General features: G+C 44.5%; 1 protein-coding gene across 1 annotated transcript in view; it reads left to right on the top strand.

Annotated features, from left to right (window-relative positions):
- The window catches only part of pcdh15b (protocadherin-related 15b), a 225,974-nt gene that overhangs the window by 70,222 nt on the left and 137,329 nt on the right, over positions 1 to 18,423 (top strand). Inside the window, exons 9-10 of the mRNA XM_063220981.1 lie at positions 4,066 to 4,174; positions 10,672 to 10,784. Of these exons, the coding sequence (XP_063077051.1) occupies positions 4,066 to 4,174; positions 10,672 to 10,784 (222 nt within the window). The remainder of the gene's footprint in view (positions 1 to 4,065; positions 4,175 to 10,671; positions 10,785 to 18,423) is intronic.

The following is an 18,423-nucleotide window of genomic DNA, read 5'->3' as shown; positions in this document are numbered from 1 at the left end:
GTTTACTTAGTCAGCCGTGAGCTAAGTACCATAAACTGGTGGACTTTCTCACTGCTGGCTCTGCTTACAGACTTTCGCAAGGTAATTTACCTGCAGCTTTTTACTAATCGCTACATCAATGTTTGCTTAGCATTGCGCTGTATTAGAGTAACACTAAGTCATTTTTGTATTTTGAGGGGTTTTGAGGGAGTGACCACGAAGCTCGCAACTTTAGGAAAGGACATCAACAAGAAAGTGCTGATTGGCCAGAGCGCCGGCCTATAGGTCCAAGGTTGTTCTCATCAACAATCTTCGGATGTACTCTTCATCGGGGCCAGAAGAAATTACACATCCAATCTCACATTTAGGCTGGTTTATCAGGCTACGAAGTCTTCTGAACTTTCTTCGCTATAACTACATTTGTAGGTGTGGATGTGGATATTACTATCTCCATCTCTACTTCAACCTGTAGAGTGGCCAGTAAAAAAACAAAAAACAAACTTGCTTTACTTATAGGGTTGCATGAATCAAAGTTAAAGGACTCCTGTTATGTCAAGTGTCACATTGTCTGTGAGGATTCATGTTAGTCATATTATACAAATTTCAGTGGTATTTTGTGGCATTATTGATCTTTCTTTATTCTATTGTTTATCCCCAGACTTTTTATACAGTATGTAGCTTTACAAAACTCACAGCATATGCATTTAATTTTAGTCTTTTAAATAAAACACTTGTGTGCTGTGGAGTGCTGTGTCACAATGACAATGGGAGTTGGAGTCTTCCAGGTGGGCTTTCACTTTCAAGTAGTGTATTGTATGTCTGTTGGTATTTGACATTCTAAAGCAGGGGTCCCCAAACTTTTTTTCTCTGGGGGACACATTATCGTTCCTGACTTTGATTAGGGGCCGTGATCAATCATGTGGGCTGTATACTAGGCCACTGCCTAGGCCACTGCCTGTTATAGAAATACTTTCTAGCTCAAAATAGTTCATCATTACAAGTGATTTACAAAAGTGAGTACTTCACATGTTTTTCAATTTGAAATACCACAAGTATTCCTTTTAATTTGTAAAAAAAAAACATGTAGAAATAGCAAGGAAAGGTTAGAAAAAATATGGAGATTGACAGTTTATGAGAGATAGGCTACAATAGAAATGGTAGGCCTGTTTATATTACAGTGAGAAACTATCAAGACAAAAAACTTCTGGTGATTCACACTTGGTTAGTGAAAATTAAACTGTAGGAAGGCCTGTTCATAAACAAAATGAAATATTTAAAAAAATATATATTGTCATAATTTTTTTCTGTAGGGATTGCTTCTTTGGACCAGTTCAAATGGTGAGGTGCAAAGAGGTAGAGGGCCGGTCAAAGTGGCATGGCGGGCCGCATCCTGCCCCCGGGCCTTAGTTTGGGGACCCCTGTTCTAAAGTGTACTGTCTGATCTTCCCTGTAAACCAACCGGTCAGCGCAGGTGGCTGTGTCTTGGAGGTGGTATCGAGTGGTCTTGTTCTGTTATTGTTTTGTGGGGTCCATATGAAGAGTTCAGATGCAAAACCCCCTAACTCCATTTCTGAAGACCTGCACTTATGTATTTTTAGAGAACCCTGTTGTTGGTTTGGTTTACATTCATGTACTTGATAATACATATAAATAGTTATATTACATGAATAAAATAAAAAATGTGCAATTTTGATAGCTTTGTATTAAATAAAAATGAATTAAGATTATTTTCTGAAAAGGCACTTAGGGGGTTTTGCATCTGAACTCTTCATATATTGACCACCTAACGGCTAGGAGAGCTGAGGCAGGACACACACGCGCATACACATAGACCCACACACACACGCACATGTGTGTGCGCGCGCACACACACACACACACACACACACACACACACACACACACACACACACACACACACACACACACACACACACACACACACACACACACACACACACACACACACACACACACACACACACACACAGAGCAGGGGCAGGACACATGGACACACACACACACACACACACACACACACGCACACACACACACACACACACACACACACACACACACACACACACACACACACACACACACACACACACACACACACACACACACACACACACACACATACACTTTTCACAAAAAGTTCTTGGGAATGGTATTTCAATTTGTATGGAGTACAAAGAGACGCACAGATACAGTGATTCAAGCACTCCTTTTTTCCCACAACACACACACTGGAGACATGTCTGTGGTTGGAAGTTAAAATTACAGTTGCTGCTGCAGTTTGGAAAAGTCAGTTGACATCAACTCTTGCTGCCTAATGTTTAATTAAGAAAGCTCTGCCATTACAGTAGCACAGCTTGCCGCAGTCAATTGCCCCACACCCCTCACCCCCTCAACACACAGCATGCATTCTACTGGACTCAAAAGTCTTAGGAAAAGAAGGTTGGATAGAACACAAAGCAGAATTTTATGTGGGTTAGATGTATCTGACTTGACTGACTGCCTTCATTGTTTTCTTTCATTGCACGCTACTTTGAAAGTAGTCTGAGACTGAGCAGTGGGTGGTGTGGGACCCATGATGACAAGATGTGTATTGGATAACTGTCTTATCTAAGATTTTTTTATTCATGCTATTAATTTCATAGTATATTATTTTATTCATGCTATTTATGTCATTCATAGTATTTTATTTCACTTTCTTTTTTGCTATTTGCTATCGCTAGTCAACCCAAATTCCCCATTTTTCGGCCACATTTTTCCTGAACTGAACCTCGCTAATCTGAATGCCACAGAGAAGACATAAACACCATAGATATCGGGTTTAAGAGGGAAAAAAACAACAAACACAAAGAAACGACAGAGTGAAAGAGAATGAAAGAGTGTGGAAAGGAGATATGCTCGTCATTACAACATGTTTTTGGGCATGGAGACTCGCCGTCTCAACAGCTATAATAAATCCCACAGGAGTGACAGGAAATGAGGCAAGACTATATCTACACACAGGGCCGCCGACAGGTGTGGGGACAAAGGGGTATGCTGTCCCGGGCCCACGGAGATACGGGCCCCAGAATTGGATCCCTATTACATTGTATGTATTGAATAGGGGGCCCTTTCAAATGACTTTGTCCCGAGCTCGGCAAAAGCTATCAGCGCCCCTGTATCTATCTACACACCTAGTGAGCGAGCAAAGCAAGAACTCATTCTTTCAATCCCTTGCTGTGTGATGGCAAAGGAAGGGGTGAGGGGGGGCTGTCACAATAATGCCCAATGTTTACTCTGCCTTTGCGCTTTTGAAAACTAATGTGACAACACCTCTTGTAGCATGCCGTAGCGTAGCGCTCGTTCACTGTGGTTGCTCATGAATATTGCATGGCTCTTTGTGACCAGGGCCGGTGACAGCTTTCGCCCAGGACAAAGTCATCTGAAAGGGCCCCCTATCGAATACATACAATGCAATGGGGACTCAATTCTGGGCCCTCTGTCTCCCTGGGCCCGGGATAACATACCCCTTTTGCCCGTTTTTTTCCCGAGCCTGTTTGTGACATTGTGGAGCGCAGCAGAGAAATGCGGTGATGGCAGCATGAAGGTGCTACAGACATCAAAAGGGATCCTCGAGTGTATCAAACGCAAGGCAAAGACATTAATGACTAAGGATCTCTTGTTAACACTGACTGTTGATGTAGTAAAGGGTTTTTCTTGCAAATTTTGGTATGCCTTGTTCAAAGGGGTGTTTCTGTGTGTGTGTGTGTGTGTGTGTGTGTGTGTGTGTGTGTGTGTGTGTGTGTGTGTGTGTGTGTGTGTGTGTGTGTTTGTCTGTCTGTCTGTCTGTCTGTCTGTATGTGAGAGAGAGAGAGAGAGAGAGAGAGAGAGAGAGAGAGAGAGAGAGAGAGAGAGAGAGAGAGAGAGAGAGAGAGAGAGAGAGAGAGAGAGAGAGAGAGAGAGAGAGAGAGAGAGAGAGAGAGAGAGAGATTCGGGGTAGGAATATAGCTTGCCATGAAAAGAATCAAAGTCTCAAACGAATTCCTTCTCCCTTCTCCCTTTCCCCCATCTCCTTCTCCCTCCTCTCAGGAAAGAGTCAATCCGGTGAATGTGACCCCACCTATTCAGGCAGTGGACCAGGACCGCAACATCCAGCCTCCATCGCAACGCCCAGGCATCCTCTACTCCATCCTCATTGGTATGCACCCTTCAACGGACATATCTCTTGTCCTTTTCATATTACGGCAAGACATTTTCAGAATACTGCACTGAATTACATTGCACTGCATGTAATTGAATAGACCAGTGATTCTCAAACTTTTCCCATCATTCCCCCCTTCGGAAGGTCTGGATGCTTCCGAGCCCCCCCAAGCAACAGCAGTAGCCTACTCGTGCAGATTGATTTTACGATTGTGCTGTGCAGAATCAAAAAATGGTGACTGGAGAGATAAAACAAAGAGGGACTGCAATTTCTTATATGACAATTAATAATATAATGTTTAGAATTAAGTATATAATGCTTAAAACGTATTGACTTATTGACGAAACAGGAAACAATTTCCTTGGGGGGGGGGGGAAAACACAAAATCAGATGTCACATGCCCCCCCTGTGATGCCTCCGCGCCCCCCAGAGGGGCTTACGCCCCACTTTGAGAATCACTGGAATAGACCATTCCATTTCCATGAGGTCAGATACTTTCTAAGGATTCATGGCTGCTGGTGTTAATGAGGGGATTTTTTGGGCCTTGAAATTCAAAGATTGTTTCCACTTTATTTTTATGGAGATCTTGGCCTATTGTAACATTGATGACACTGTAGCCGAGAATATGCTGCTATGCAGCACCTAAGGAATTCAGTGGAATTTGCATTTATTTCAGAAATATAGGGAAGGTAGAAATACTTCAAAAACGTGCACACATGCTTTAGATGCTTTAAACAGTTTTAGATATTAGAACATCTTTAGAAACATAGTCCATACTGTCCTAAAGGCCACAAGAGGAATTTCTGATTAGTTGCCAGATGGTATGTCCATCTCCTCATCTCACCCTGGTCTTTCTCACCTTGCTTGACTGCAACATTGCGGCTAGGTTACAGTATGCAAACACTCAGAAAACAAGAACACTCTCCCAGATCCATCCTTAGTGAGAAAGAAATCTATGCAGGCATACAGTAAATATTAGGCACACATACAATAGGCGGATATGCACCCCCAGGGCCGGTTTTAATCATAGGCCGGCTAGGCGGTCGCCTAGAGCGCAATGTGAAGAAGGAGCGCCGAAATGGCGCTCTCCGATGCGTAATTTTGCGATATGGAGTTTTTTTTTATGAAGTCGCAATCAACAAAGCGTGGCGAAAGCGCTCCTCACGGCAAAACGCCCCTCAGCCAATAGTAATATCGCTTTCAACTGTCTTTGGGAAGTCTGTGAACCAATAAACAGACAGTCCTGAGAAAGGGGGCGGGACGAGTGACAGCGTGCGATATGTTTTGAATTTTGGAGACTCCACAGACATCATATATGAAGACTAGATGCGTCGTCCGTGTTCCCGTCATGCAAGCCGAACGTCCGCGCATGGCGGCCATGTTATAGCAGCCTGCTGGCTCAACCAGTTGCAGTGAGTTTTTGGTGTTGTATACTCTTCAGATGGCCATAATTCCCTCAAATTTATTTCGATTTTCGAAAGGGTTGGTTTTTTACACAGTATAAAAAATTCCAAACGAAAGTATATGTTGATACTGCATAGTGATGCATATTCACATTATTATTATATTATATTACATTATATTATAATGTTCATAGGTCTAAAATCATGTATAATATAATTCAGTAGGCTTATTCAGGTAATTAAATAGACCCCATAAACAAATGCACAAAGTAATCTTTTATATTTTCAGTAAAATAACAAATAAACGTTCACTTTAGTCTACATTCTACTTTGGTTTCGACAGCTCCACCTTGTGTTCAAAATGAGTCGTGACGCTAAAGCCATCCAGATAGAATTAACTTGTTGCGCTGTAGGCTAGGCTACATCTCTCTTCCAGTACGTCATCTCTGTCGTCTATAATTTGATGCAATGAATATATCCATGCCGTCAACGTAATGCACAGCAATGATTAAAATGTGTATTAGCTGTAGGTCTATCTAATTTTTTGGACAAATAGGTTAAGTGGGAAGCATAGGCCTATTACTCTCCTGGGCGTTTTACCCCAGTCTACACTTAAGTTTTAAGGAGCCCTACCATTTATAAACACGTGTCAATATTTCAGCGAAGCAACAGAATACATTTTTAAGTATCCCAACGTTTCAACTCTTCACTTTACTTCAGCTGTAACGGAGGGTCTGTGGAGAGTTTAGGCTGCTCTAATATGGCCGACCTGTGCGGACGTGCTTGAAATACGCGATGACGTATCTAGTCTTCATATATGATGTCTGTGGGAGACTCACTCGAGAGACAGAGAGGGCAAGCGCCAACAGCAGTGTTGCTCTGCTGGGTGGAGGATTGTTATGTTCTCATTAAACCAGTCATTGCATGATGCATGAGTTGCAGAGGGTGTTTTGGAACTATGTGATTTATTCAGCAAATAATGGTGATAATGGAAAGCCTAATAGTTATGAGGCTACTGTTTGGAATTAGAGGGAAAAAGAGCTTTGCTTTTGATCTGAGAAATCGCTAGTTAGCATGCTAACATTAGCCAAGTATGCCAAGTAAAGTAGCTGTTAGTAGCCTACTCACTAACACCCACCTGACATCATAATACTTGCTTAGGTTGACAAGCAATGTAAAGTAAGACTGGTGCCATGTTAAAAACAATTTTAGCTGCCATATCTCCTTCCATCCACTTGAATGAATTACCTGCTTGTTGTAAGCTTAAAAAAACATTGTTTCCAGACCAGAATGACATAGGCCTTCATTAATCATGTAACAGAACCATGCACAGCATGTTTTCATGCTGAGTGATATATCATTGCAGACAAGTGAGGCTATTTACTATATTTTGTATATTATGAAATTCAAAAGCGTGACAGCTCTTCTCCCTTTCTCTCACCCTGTCCCTCCAGTTCAAACACATAGATAGCCCCCTTCTCATTCTCCTACTCACAAATGCACCACTATTTCCAGCCCAGAAATGAAATTGGTTTGGAATCATAGACAGCACAAATGTGTATCTTATTAAAATTGTTATGCTGCCATGCTTTGTGATGCTGTAGGTAGTGTAGATAGGCTATCAATGCAGACCTCCTTGGTAGGCCTATTGTCTACACATGCATTTTACATGCAAATGTACTGTATCACTCTCCTGGCATTTCAATTCCATTTTACAATTCAAACACATTGATAACCTCCCTCTCATCTGGGGTTGGGGGCTCCGCCACCATTACATCCAAGACACCACACAGTGAAGGTACTTTCATGCGACTCAATCTGATGTGTTGGTCGGCTGCCCAAAAGAACCAGAAATCCATTTGATGCAAAACAGTTATTGTTCTTGATGCTATTTAGTTAAGCTTACTACCCGTATTACTCTTGTGTTCTGTAAGGTATAAAAAAGACGTTTTTTTTTCTTTCAAAAGGTTGGGGGGGGGGGCGCCAGAACTCAAACTCGCCTAGGGCGCCAAATAAGCCAGAACCGGCCCTGTGCACCCCCATAAACATGTTCTCTGTTTACAGTATCAGATACAGATATTTGATAAATTCATCTTCACACACTCTTACACACACATACTGTATGTTGTCATGGGCCAGGGCCGGTTTTTAGCATAGGCCGGCTAGGCGGTCGCCTAGAGCGCCATGTGAAGAAGGGGCGCCGAAATGGCGCTCTCCTATGCGTAATTTTGCGATATGGAGTTTTTTTATGAAGTCGCAATCAACAAAGAGTGGCGAAAGCGCTCCTCACGGCAAAGCGCCCCTCAGCCAATAGTAATATCTCTTCCAACTGTCTCTGGGAAGTCTGTGAACCAATAAACAGACAGTTCTGAGAAAGGGGGCGGGACGAGTGACAGCGTGCGGTCTATTTTGAATTTGGAGACTCACTCGAGAGACAGAGGGGGCAAGCGCAAACAGTAGTGCTGCTCTGCTGGATGGAGATTATTATGTTCTCATTAAACCACTCATTGCATGATGCAGGAGTTTCAGAGGGTGTTTTGGAACTATGTGATTTAATCAGCAACCGTTTGTGATTATGGAAAGCCTAATAGTTATGAGGTTACTATTTGGAATTAGAGAGAAAAAGAGCTTTGTTTTTGATCAGAGAAATCGCTAGTTAGCATGCTAACATTAGCTAAGTATGCCAAGTAATGAAATCCAGTAAAGTAGCTGTTAGTAGCCTACTCACTACTCACTAACACCCACCTGATATCATAATACTTGCTTAGGTTGACAAGCAATGTAAAGTAAGACTGGTGCAATGTTTAAAACAATTTTAGCTGCCATATCTCCTTCCATCCACATGAATTACCTGCTTGTTGTAAGCTTAAAAAAACATTAATTTCCAGACCAGAATGACATAGCCTACATTAATCATGTAACAGAACCATGCACAGCAGACAAGTGAGGCTATTTACTATATTTTGTAGGCTATATTATGAAATTCAATAGCGTGACAGCTCTTCTCCCTTTCTCTCACCCTGTCCCTCCAAACACATAGATAGCCCCCTTCTCATTCTCCTACTCACAAATGCACCACTATTTCCAGTCCAGAAATGAAATTGGTTTGGAAGACAGCACACATGTGTAGCTTATTAAAATTGTTATGCTGCCATGCTTTGTGATGCTGTAGATAGTGTAGATCAATGCAGACCTCCTTGGTAGGCTTATTGTCTACACATGCATTTTACATGCAAATGTACTGTATCACTCTCCTGGCATTTCAATTTCACGTTACAATTCAAACACATTGATAACCTCCCTCTCATCTGGGGTTGGGGGCCCCACCACCATCACATCCAACACACCACACAGTGAAGCTACTTTCATGCGACTCAATCTGATGTGTTGGTCGCCTGTCAAAAAGAACCACAAATCCATTTGATGAAAAACGGTTATTGTTCTTGATGATATTTAGTTAAGCTTACTAAGGATATTAGTCTTAAAGTGAAAGTGAAAGCCCATTGGGAAACTCCAACTCCCATTGTCATTGTGACACAGCACTCCACAGCACACAAGTGAACACTGCACACTGCACACAACGAAATTGCATTTATGCCTCACCCGTGCAAGGGGGCAGCCCTCAGTGGCGCCCCATGGGGAGCAGTGCGGTGGGACGGTACCATGCTCAGGGTACCTCAGTCATGGAGGAGGATGGGGGAGAGCACTGGTTGATTACTCCCCCCACCAACCTGGCGGGTCGGGAGTCGAACCGGCAACCTCTGGGATGCAAGTCTGACGCCCTAACCGCTCACCCATGACTGCCTTGTGTTCTGTGAGGTATAAGAAAGATTTTTTTTTTCTTTCAAAGGTAGGGGGGGGGGGGGGGGGGCGCCAGAAATCAAACTCGCCTAGGGCACCAAATAAGCCAGAACCGGCCCTGTCATGGGCAATGCCAACTCCAGAGAGGAATGATTGAGATGCACAAGCCTGGCTTGCTTCAGGATGCTAACTTGGCGAGGGGTCATGCTGCCATGCTGTAACTGCTGGCAGCCTGCTACTGTCGCTACTGAGCTAGCGCTGAAGTAACAGGTTACCAGGAGCAGTGTGTTACAGATGAATTTAAAACCAAAATATAATGACCTGTACAGTGCAGCGCTTCCAGTCTCAGGCTCTCTGTCTGGCACTGTTGCAGTTTTGTTCCAAAGATAATTGCACGTTTTCATAAAGGGGTTATATTGTTCTGCTTGGTGCAATGGTGAAGAATCTTTTAAAAAGTCCTGGATCGGGTTTGTGATCCGGATCACCATCAGAATTTAATCACTTGTTCATTGGGCCATTATTAACAACTCCACAAAATTTCATCCAAATCAGTTGATTAGTTTTTTAGTTATCCTGTTAACAGAATCTTTTAAATAGTCCTGGTTCCGGTTCCTGATCCAGATCACCACCAGAATTTAATCACTTGTTCCCTGGGTCATTATCAACAAATTCACAGTTTCGTCCAAATCCGTTGATTAGTTTTTGAGTTATGATGCTGACCAACAAACAGACAAGCAGACAGGCAAACAGACAGACAGACAAACAGACAAACCAACGAGACCGAAAACATTACCTCCTTGGCGGAGGTAATCATACATCTGGCATAAAGGTGATCAGGCCACTTGTATCTGGAAGTTCTTTCAGAATGACTCTGCTGGTTTTAGCTTTAAACTTAGTGAAGACTATAACCTCACTCTACTATTATACAGTATTATACTAGTATACGGTTTGGTGAAGTATCCAAAATGACGGTAACACTTTATAATAATGTTCCTTAGTAAAGACTCAGTAAATAATTAGCTAATGATGAATAAAACATTAACAAATGTTTTATTATTAACTAAGCTTTATTAAGTAAGGGTTAACGTTCGGCGAGAAGGTCGCTACCGTGGAATAGCAGCACGACAGAGAGAATCTTTAGACCCCGACGCGGAGCGGAGGGGTCTTGTTCTCTCTGAAGTGTTACCAAAATGACAATATCAAAAATGTGCTAGAAGAGCTGGGTTTTTTCTTCTAAAATATGTGCCTTTAATATACTTTTCTTTTCTACACCTGTTTCTTCTTCTTTAGGCAAGCCGGAGTCCTACGATAAGTACTTCTCATTGAACAGGACCACAGCCGAGCTGTATCTCCTTCAACCTATCAACAGAGACCTCTTCCACAAATTTGACCTGGTCATTAAGGTAAAATATGGATTTTTCTTACTGCTGGTAAAGTGCACAAAAGCAGATTGCTTCAATCAGAGAGATGTTGGATAATGAGGAGTGGGTATTAATTTCAGCGAGAGAAGAATGGTGGTGATTGCATTATGAGGAGAATAATTAATTCAAAGATGATAGAAGGGGATATAGAAGAGTTGAGGCGAGTAAGGGGGAAAGGCTGATCAAAGACATAGTGTCCATAGAAATATCCAGATCAGAAAAAAATGTTTTTTTTGAATGACAATGTAGAGCTTAGAGAAAGAGAGACTGAGAGAGAGAAAGAGAGAAAGATATACTAATACGGTGTTAATGAAAGAACAGGGAAGCAAGCGTGTACGGCAAGAGGAATTGAGGAGTACTTTAGTGAAAGAAACAGGTGGTAGAACTTGAAGGAGAGAGAGGTGAGATGGAGGGTGGAAGAGAGGAGATGAGAAGACAGGAATAGAAAAGGAGAGCGAGAAAAGAGAGTAAAGAGAGCAAGAGAGATGGAGGGTGGAAGAGAGGAGAGGAGAGGAAAGGATAAGCAAAGAAGAGTGAGGCAGAGGGAGTGAGTCATGGACAGAGAGAGAGAGAGAGAGAGGGTAGTGAGAAGGAGAGAAAGGGATGAAAAGAAAGATGAAGGAGTGAAGAGAGCAAGCGAGGGTGAAAGAGTCATGGACAAAGGAATAGATCGATAACTGGAGCAGCACATACTGTGCCCAGTAGGGATGACGCGGCGGCAGGATTCTATGATGGAGAGCCCATGTCCCCCTCTGACCCTTACGAAAATCGACCATGGTTTTAATGTAGTTTTCATTGTAAAGCCATGGTTCTACCATGGTATTTCATGGTTAGCCCGATTATCATCGACTTTCAAATCTCTCCGAGCATAACAATTAGCATTTCCCAAATGGCATTTTCCAAACAGCCACCCTAGGTTTGCTTCTGATTGTTTGCTTCCCAACAAAGTGGGAGGAGTTCCCGTTCCTGCGGGAAATCAGAAACTACTTGCATTGCTCTTGACCTGACTGGTAGCAACGCTGAAGCTGTTGCGTCACTAAGAGGGCACGGCCTGGCTATGTCTTGGTTACACTAACCCTGCATTCCGGAGTGGTAGGAGCTTCCCAATATGCAACCAGGAGGCAGCTACCTCCCACTTGAAAGCGTTCCAACCAGCAAGTCAAACACAAACTATTCCTATCACTGTGCACTGCCACTGCTGTGTTGACGTCAGGATTTCGAAGTCGGGGTACTTCAATGTTTCCCCAGCTCGCGACTTGAAAGTGATACTGTCCCATTTTTGGAAATAAGATTATTTTACACCTCCCCTTGAGTTAAATAATAGGGTTTTATTGTTCTCCTGTACTTTCAACTTTTTTCTAGGTATAGCAGTGCAAATTTTACGTCCAAGCTAGCAGTTAACATTGAGTCCTATGAGACCAGCTGGCGGCTAACTGATCTCATAGGACTCAATGTTAACTGCTAGCATGAAGGTAAAATCTGCACTGCCATACCTAGAGAACGGTTGAAAGTACAGGAGAACGGTAAAACCCTATAATTTAACTCAAGGGGAGGTGTAAAATAAGCGCATTTCCAAAAATGGGACAGTATCACTTGAACATTCCGCTTCAACAGGCATTCCAATGCATTTCAGCAAGTAGGACGCCAGAAACATCCCATTTCCCACCGTGTGCGAACCGCACAATACTTGTTTTTTCTCTGCGAACCATGACAACAACGTGGCCGCCAGCAGGTGCGGAAAAAGTTCAGAGCCCGGTATGAACACGGGCGGTTCGCAGATGAGCACTTAAGTGCCGAACGCAACTGGTGAGGGCACCGGCACCAGCTCCGTTCTGGTCGGCCTGAAAACCCTATCTGACAGACAGAGAGAGACACAGACAGAGACAGAAACAGACAGAAAGACAGAGACAGTGGCAGACAGAGACAGAGAGACAGAGAGAGAGAGAGAGAGACAGAGACAGAGAGAGATAGATAGAGAGAGAGAGAGGGAGAGAGACAGAGACAGAGAGAGAGAGAGAGAGAGAGAGAGAGAGAGAGAGAAGAAAGAATAGGCCAGAGAAGGAATAGACCATTGATTGAATTGAACATGTCTGTAGCTGCACTGACTGTATCCTAACTCAGTGGTTCTTAACCTTTTTTTCTGAACGCACCCCTTCCCTGTGTCTAAGACAAGCCGCGCACCCCCAACCCAAACTTCTACACGTGTATTCACACTAAAAAAATATTTAAGTGATTAATTACAATGATTCTTGCTTCAGCCATTAATCAATACCTTGATGACTTAAAATGGGGACCAAAATATGTTTTAATTTGCTCTTAATTTGGCCTAATTATAATATTTGCAAGCAGAATTTTGGTCACAACCTCAACACAAACAAAATTCCGCGCACCCCCAGGGGGTGCCCGCACCCCAGGTTAAGAACCACTGCCCTACATGATCGCTGCGGCAGTGGGACCATCAATGCTGCATCCCCCCTGTGTCCCCTCTGTGAGCAGCTTCAAAGGGGCCTGGCTGATGATCCATGAGGGACATTTGCAGAACCGCCGGGTCCCCAATGAAGGCAGCGGAGTCATGCTGACTGCCAGCCCAAGTCAATGAGTCCCTTTCTATCCCCCTGGGGATATTGTACTATAGGCTGTTTGTCAGCGAAGGAAGGGAAATGCAGAAAGACACACACTCTTAGATACGCATGCATGCACAGAGGCGCAAACACACAGACAGACAGACAGACAGACAGACAGACAGACAGACAGACAGACAGACAGACAGACAGACAGACAGACAGACACACACACACACACACACACACACACACACACACACACACACACACACACACACACACACACACACACACACACACACACACACACACACACACACACACACACACACACAATCTGAGCCGAGGCGAGAGTAGAAGCTGAGTCCCAACACTGAAGATCAATACAGGGCCTCAGATCTCCACAACATGCTGTGAGGAGCACAGCGGCAAACAGAAGGCTTTTATTTTGGCACAGGCGGAGAGAGTGGAAGCTACAGTATTGGCATATACTGTACTGACTTTGCCAAATGTTGCTGACATGTTTCTTACATGTTGCTTTTAGTCATTTTTGTTAGACTGTAGTGAGAACTAGAGACACATAGCCTGCCTCCCCCTTCCCATTACATTTCAAGGTTGACCTTAGATCTTCTCAGTATGGTGTGTGGAGCACTGTGGGAAAATAGAAGGCTTGGATTATGGTAGAGGCAGAAACAAAGACAGCTAATGTTTATGGTAATACTATGTACGTTCACCATGCAGTCTACGTTTTACTTACTTGCATGTTGCTTGCATTTTGTCATTAATCACAATACAATGTGAAATTCATTCAACAAAACTGCAAAAAAAGACATGGCCCGCATTCACATTCTGTAAGCATTATGGCTGTGGGCATGCAATATTCCAAATGAGTCAAAATTATTCAAAATTCATTACAATGAGCTTGAGAACTGGAGAAAGACATTATCTGCTTGTGTTGCATTCTGGAAGCATATGCGTGCGTGCGTGGGTGATTGTTGTGAGTCTGTGATACAAATAACCGTTATAAAGCTCCCAAAGCATCCCTAAGCACCATAATACTCCACTCTGTATTCAGTAGGGTTCCAAGTAGCCGAAAGAAAAATGATCCTCTTTGTGTTTCCTCAGCAAATTTGACGCCTCAGACATGGACTTGCCCTTTTGCCAGCCGTCAAACTAATTTGTTTTTCTTTCTAATTCACTAAGAAAACTTGGAGCTGCAATAGCCACCGACCCTTGAAGGGGGGGCGGGCGATGTCCTCACAAGGGAAAGTTCCTGCCCTGTCATCCACTCACCATACGGCCTAATTATGCTCCTCATTAACCTACTCGCACAGCAGTGTTTGTCCGATGCATTGTTCTTGCCTATTTGGGACTGGAAAGCACACACACACACTCGCCTTGAGCTACAAGGCATCTTCAGACCATTTTGGTGGTACCGGCCACTCTAAAAGAAACTCCCGCACACTGACCATTTCGCTGTTCTTTCTTTAATAAACGACGTTTCGGTACTAGACCTTCATCAGGCATTGCCCTCTGAAATAGAGAGAAGCCTCTCTCAGAAAAGAGGAGGACAAAAAGGAAGAGGTAGTAAAGATAGAGAAAAGGCTAGGGGAAGGGGGTATCGGGGAGGAGAAAGCTGGAGGAATGATAGGACTGGACGGAAGTTGAGATGAGACGGGAGGAGTGTTGTGGGGTGAGTGCAGTGGAACTCAAAGAAGAGGAGGAGGACTGTGGAGAGGAGGGAGGGAAGAAGGAGACAGGACTGGGGATCAAAGATGGAAAAGAGGAAAGCAGAAGGTGAGAGGGGAGCAGAGAGTAAGGGAGGAAAAAGCGGAGGAGGCGAGAGGGGAGGAGAAGGGGAGAGAGGAGCAGAGAGTATGGGAAGGAAAAAGCGGAGGAGGCGAGAGGGGAGAAGGGGAGAGAGGAGCAGAGGGTAGGGGGAGAAAAAAGCAGGGCAGGAGGTGAGAGGGGAGGAGAAGGGGAGAGAGGAGCAGAGGGTAGGGGAGGAAAAATGCAGGGGAGGTGAGATGAGAGGAAAAGGAGATAGGGGAGCAGAGGGTACGGGAGGAAAAACTGGCTATGTGAGAGGGGAGATGAAGGGGAGAGGGGAGGGGAGAGTATGGGAAGGAAAAAGCGGAGGAGGCGAGAGGGGAGAAGGGGAGAGAGGAGCAGAGAGTATGGGAGGGAAAAACTGGCTAGGTGAGAGGGGAGATGAAGGGGAGAGGGGAGGGGAGGGGAGAAAAGGCTGGGGAGGTGAGAGGGGAGGAGAAGGTGAGAGGGGAGCAGAGGGTTGAGGAGGAAAAAGCTGAGAACGTGAGAGGGGAGAAGGGGAGAGAGGAGCAGAGGGTAGGGGAGGAAAAATGCAGGGGAGGTGAGAGGGAAGGAGAAGGTGAGAGGGGAGCAGAGGGTAGGGGAGGCGAGAGTGGATGAGAAAGGGAGAGAGTAGCAGAGGGTAGGGGAGGAAAAAGCGGGGCAGGAGGGAGAGGAGGAGAAGGGGAGAGGGGAGCAGAGGGTATTGGAGGAAAAAACTGGGGAGGTGAGAGGAGAGGAAAAGGGGAGAGGGGAGCAGAGGGTAGGGGAGGCGAGAGTGGATGAGAAAGGGAGAGAGTAGCAGAGGGTAGGGGAGGAAAAAGCGGGGCAGGAGGGAGAGGAGGAGAAGGGGAGAGGAGGAGAAGGGGAGAGGGGAGCAGAGGGTAGGGGCGGAAAAAAAACTGGGGAGGTGAGAGGGGAGGAGTAAGGTTAGGATAGAGTGGAGGAGTGGGGAGAGGTCAGTGGATATGAGAGGAAAGGGGAGGAAAGGGGAGGAAAGACGAGGACAGGAGGGGAGAAGGGTGATGAAAGGATAGGAGAGTAAAGGAGGGGGGAGAGCAGGGCTTGGGGCCATCCTCAGGGCTGGGCTTTTGAGGCCCGAGTGCTGCCTCACTGTATATATCCTCACTGTATTCCTATCAGGTTCACACAACACTCAGCAAGGTGAGCTCAGGCCCAGTGTGACATCGCCTTGTCAAGTTGTCAGACCTGTTGTCAAGGTAATGGCAGATTTGGGGGGAGAGGAGAGAGGAGGGAGATGAAGTGAGAGAGAGGCTGAGGGAGAGGGAGAGAGAGAGAGAGAGAGAGAGAGAGAGAGAGAGAGGGAGAGAGAGAGAGAGAGAGAGAGAGAGAGAGAGAGAGAGAGAGAGAGAGAGAGAGAGAGAGAGAAGCTGACAGTGTGAGCTGACAGAGTAGCTATAGGACTCTTCTTGAGTTCTTCACAGCTCTTTCAGCAATTTCTCTGTCCTTTGTTTCCCTCTTCTCGCACACTCTCCTTCGCTGACGCTCAACACCTCTCGCACTCTCTGACTCACTGCTATATGGAACAATACCTTCCTACTTCCTGACCTTTTTTTCTATTACTTTTGCTTCAGGAGAACTATTGCAATCGTTTAGCTATTGATGTGGACACTGTTTGAATGAATGCATTTGATGACGAGATTCTCTTTCTGTGATATTGAAATTTTTTTCCTGCGGGGTCGTGATGATGCAAGACATCTTTGCAACCTCTTTATGATTGCATAAAAGAGATTTTTATAGTCACTGGAATATTATTGGCTCATCCACTTGCACAAATGATAAAAAAGATAACTCACTATGGGCTTTGTAATCCTAATGGTAGCACCAGAGAGAGTAGAGAGAGAGAGGTTCCATTGGCCCATTGTTTCCGGGTTCTATTATTGCAAGAGGGAGGGGGAGAAAATCCCCTTTTAGGCAGACCTAGGCAGACCTAAGGACTGTTCTATTCAATGCTGGGAGCATTATGACACGCCCCTTTAGGCAGACCGGAACCTGGTCACGTTAGGTGCCCATAGCAACCTATTATGTTGGCATATCTCTATATACTTAAAGAATCTCTGGTTGCACCCCTTATTGTAAAGGAGTCCTGCTCCTCCTTCATTGCACGTGATTACCTGGCTTGACTTTATTCTCCTTGCCGGTATTTTTTTCCCTTTACTTTCTCTCCTCCTTCATTATTTAATTTCTTTTTTTTCCCCCGAGCTATCAGTTTAGCAAGGACACGTCCCCGGAGACAGGGGAGTTAATTACTTTGGATACTGGCTGCTTGGTGGAAATGGGGCCCTTACCACTTTAGGATTTGGATTAAGATCTTGATTTGGGCTGGAGGGAGTGGGAGGAGGAGGCGGAGGAGGGAGAGGAGGAGGGAGAGGAGGAGGAGAGGGGCCCTTTACTTGTGACCTAAAAAAGCTGCATCACCCTCTACAGTAAGCAGATTGCATTAAGCAGATGTAATGTCACCCGGAAATCCTTTGTAATATTGCACTCTCACACAGTTCCCAGTCAGATTTTGGCTTCCCATGGCTCCTAGAGAGGGATGTTGCCACTGAAATAGTTTCCCACTGAAATAGCCCCCCACTCCAAGAAGTTTTTCAAATGGTTAAGAAGTGGAATTAAGTGGAATTGAAAGGTTCTCAGTTCAATTCCATACCCTAGTAGAAGGAAATGTGTAGTTGGAACATTCAACACACACACAATGCTGTAGCTGGCACTTTTGAATGGTCTTTTTGATTTTTTTCATTTTGAAGCTGGCACTTTTGAATGGTGCAGGGCCTGGATTGGATCTCAGGTACTGACAAGTCCAGGGTAGTGTGGGCTGTACAACTGCATGTCGAAATAGGCAAAAGTTATCCTTTAAAGTGTAGTGATCTAGCATGGGCTGGCTTGGCAGAGCAGAACATCAGAGGTATATGTCAGAGGGGTCATTTGATGTCAAAAATGTTATAATCCTGTTGTGAGTGGCTTTCAAGGAGATTGTGCTGTGTATGATTGATCGAACTCAAAAACAGTTTGTTGTCTTCCCTTGTTTACAGTGACACGACTTTTGACACTTTAAGATGGTTGATTAGGTGCCATAATTGTTTGTATGGACACTGCTGTACCACGCTAACCCAGGCTATTATTACCAAAGAAGCTGGATCTAACAAGAAGCGTCATATTGTTCCTTTTCCGGTATCCACTTTATGTCTGGTGAACGCCCCTTTAGGAGATCTTTGGTTAGGAGACCT

Source organism: Engraulis encrasicolus, chromosome 17, assembly GCF_034702125.1.
Source record: "Engraulis encrasicolus isolate BLACKSEA-1 chromosome 17, IST_EnEncr_1.0, whole genome shotgun sequence".
NCBI classification, from domain to species: Eukaryota; Metazoa; Chordata; class Actinopteri; order Clupeiformes; family Engraulidae; genus Engraulis; species Engraulis encrasicolus.
Note: the sequence above shows the minus strand (reverse complement) of the source record. Positions and strands in the feature narration are given on the sequence as shown.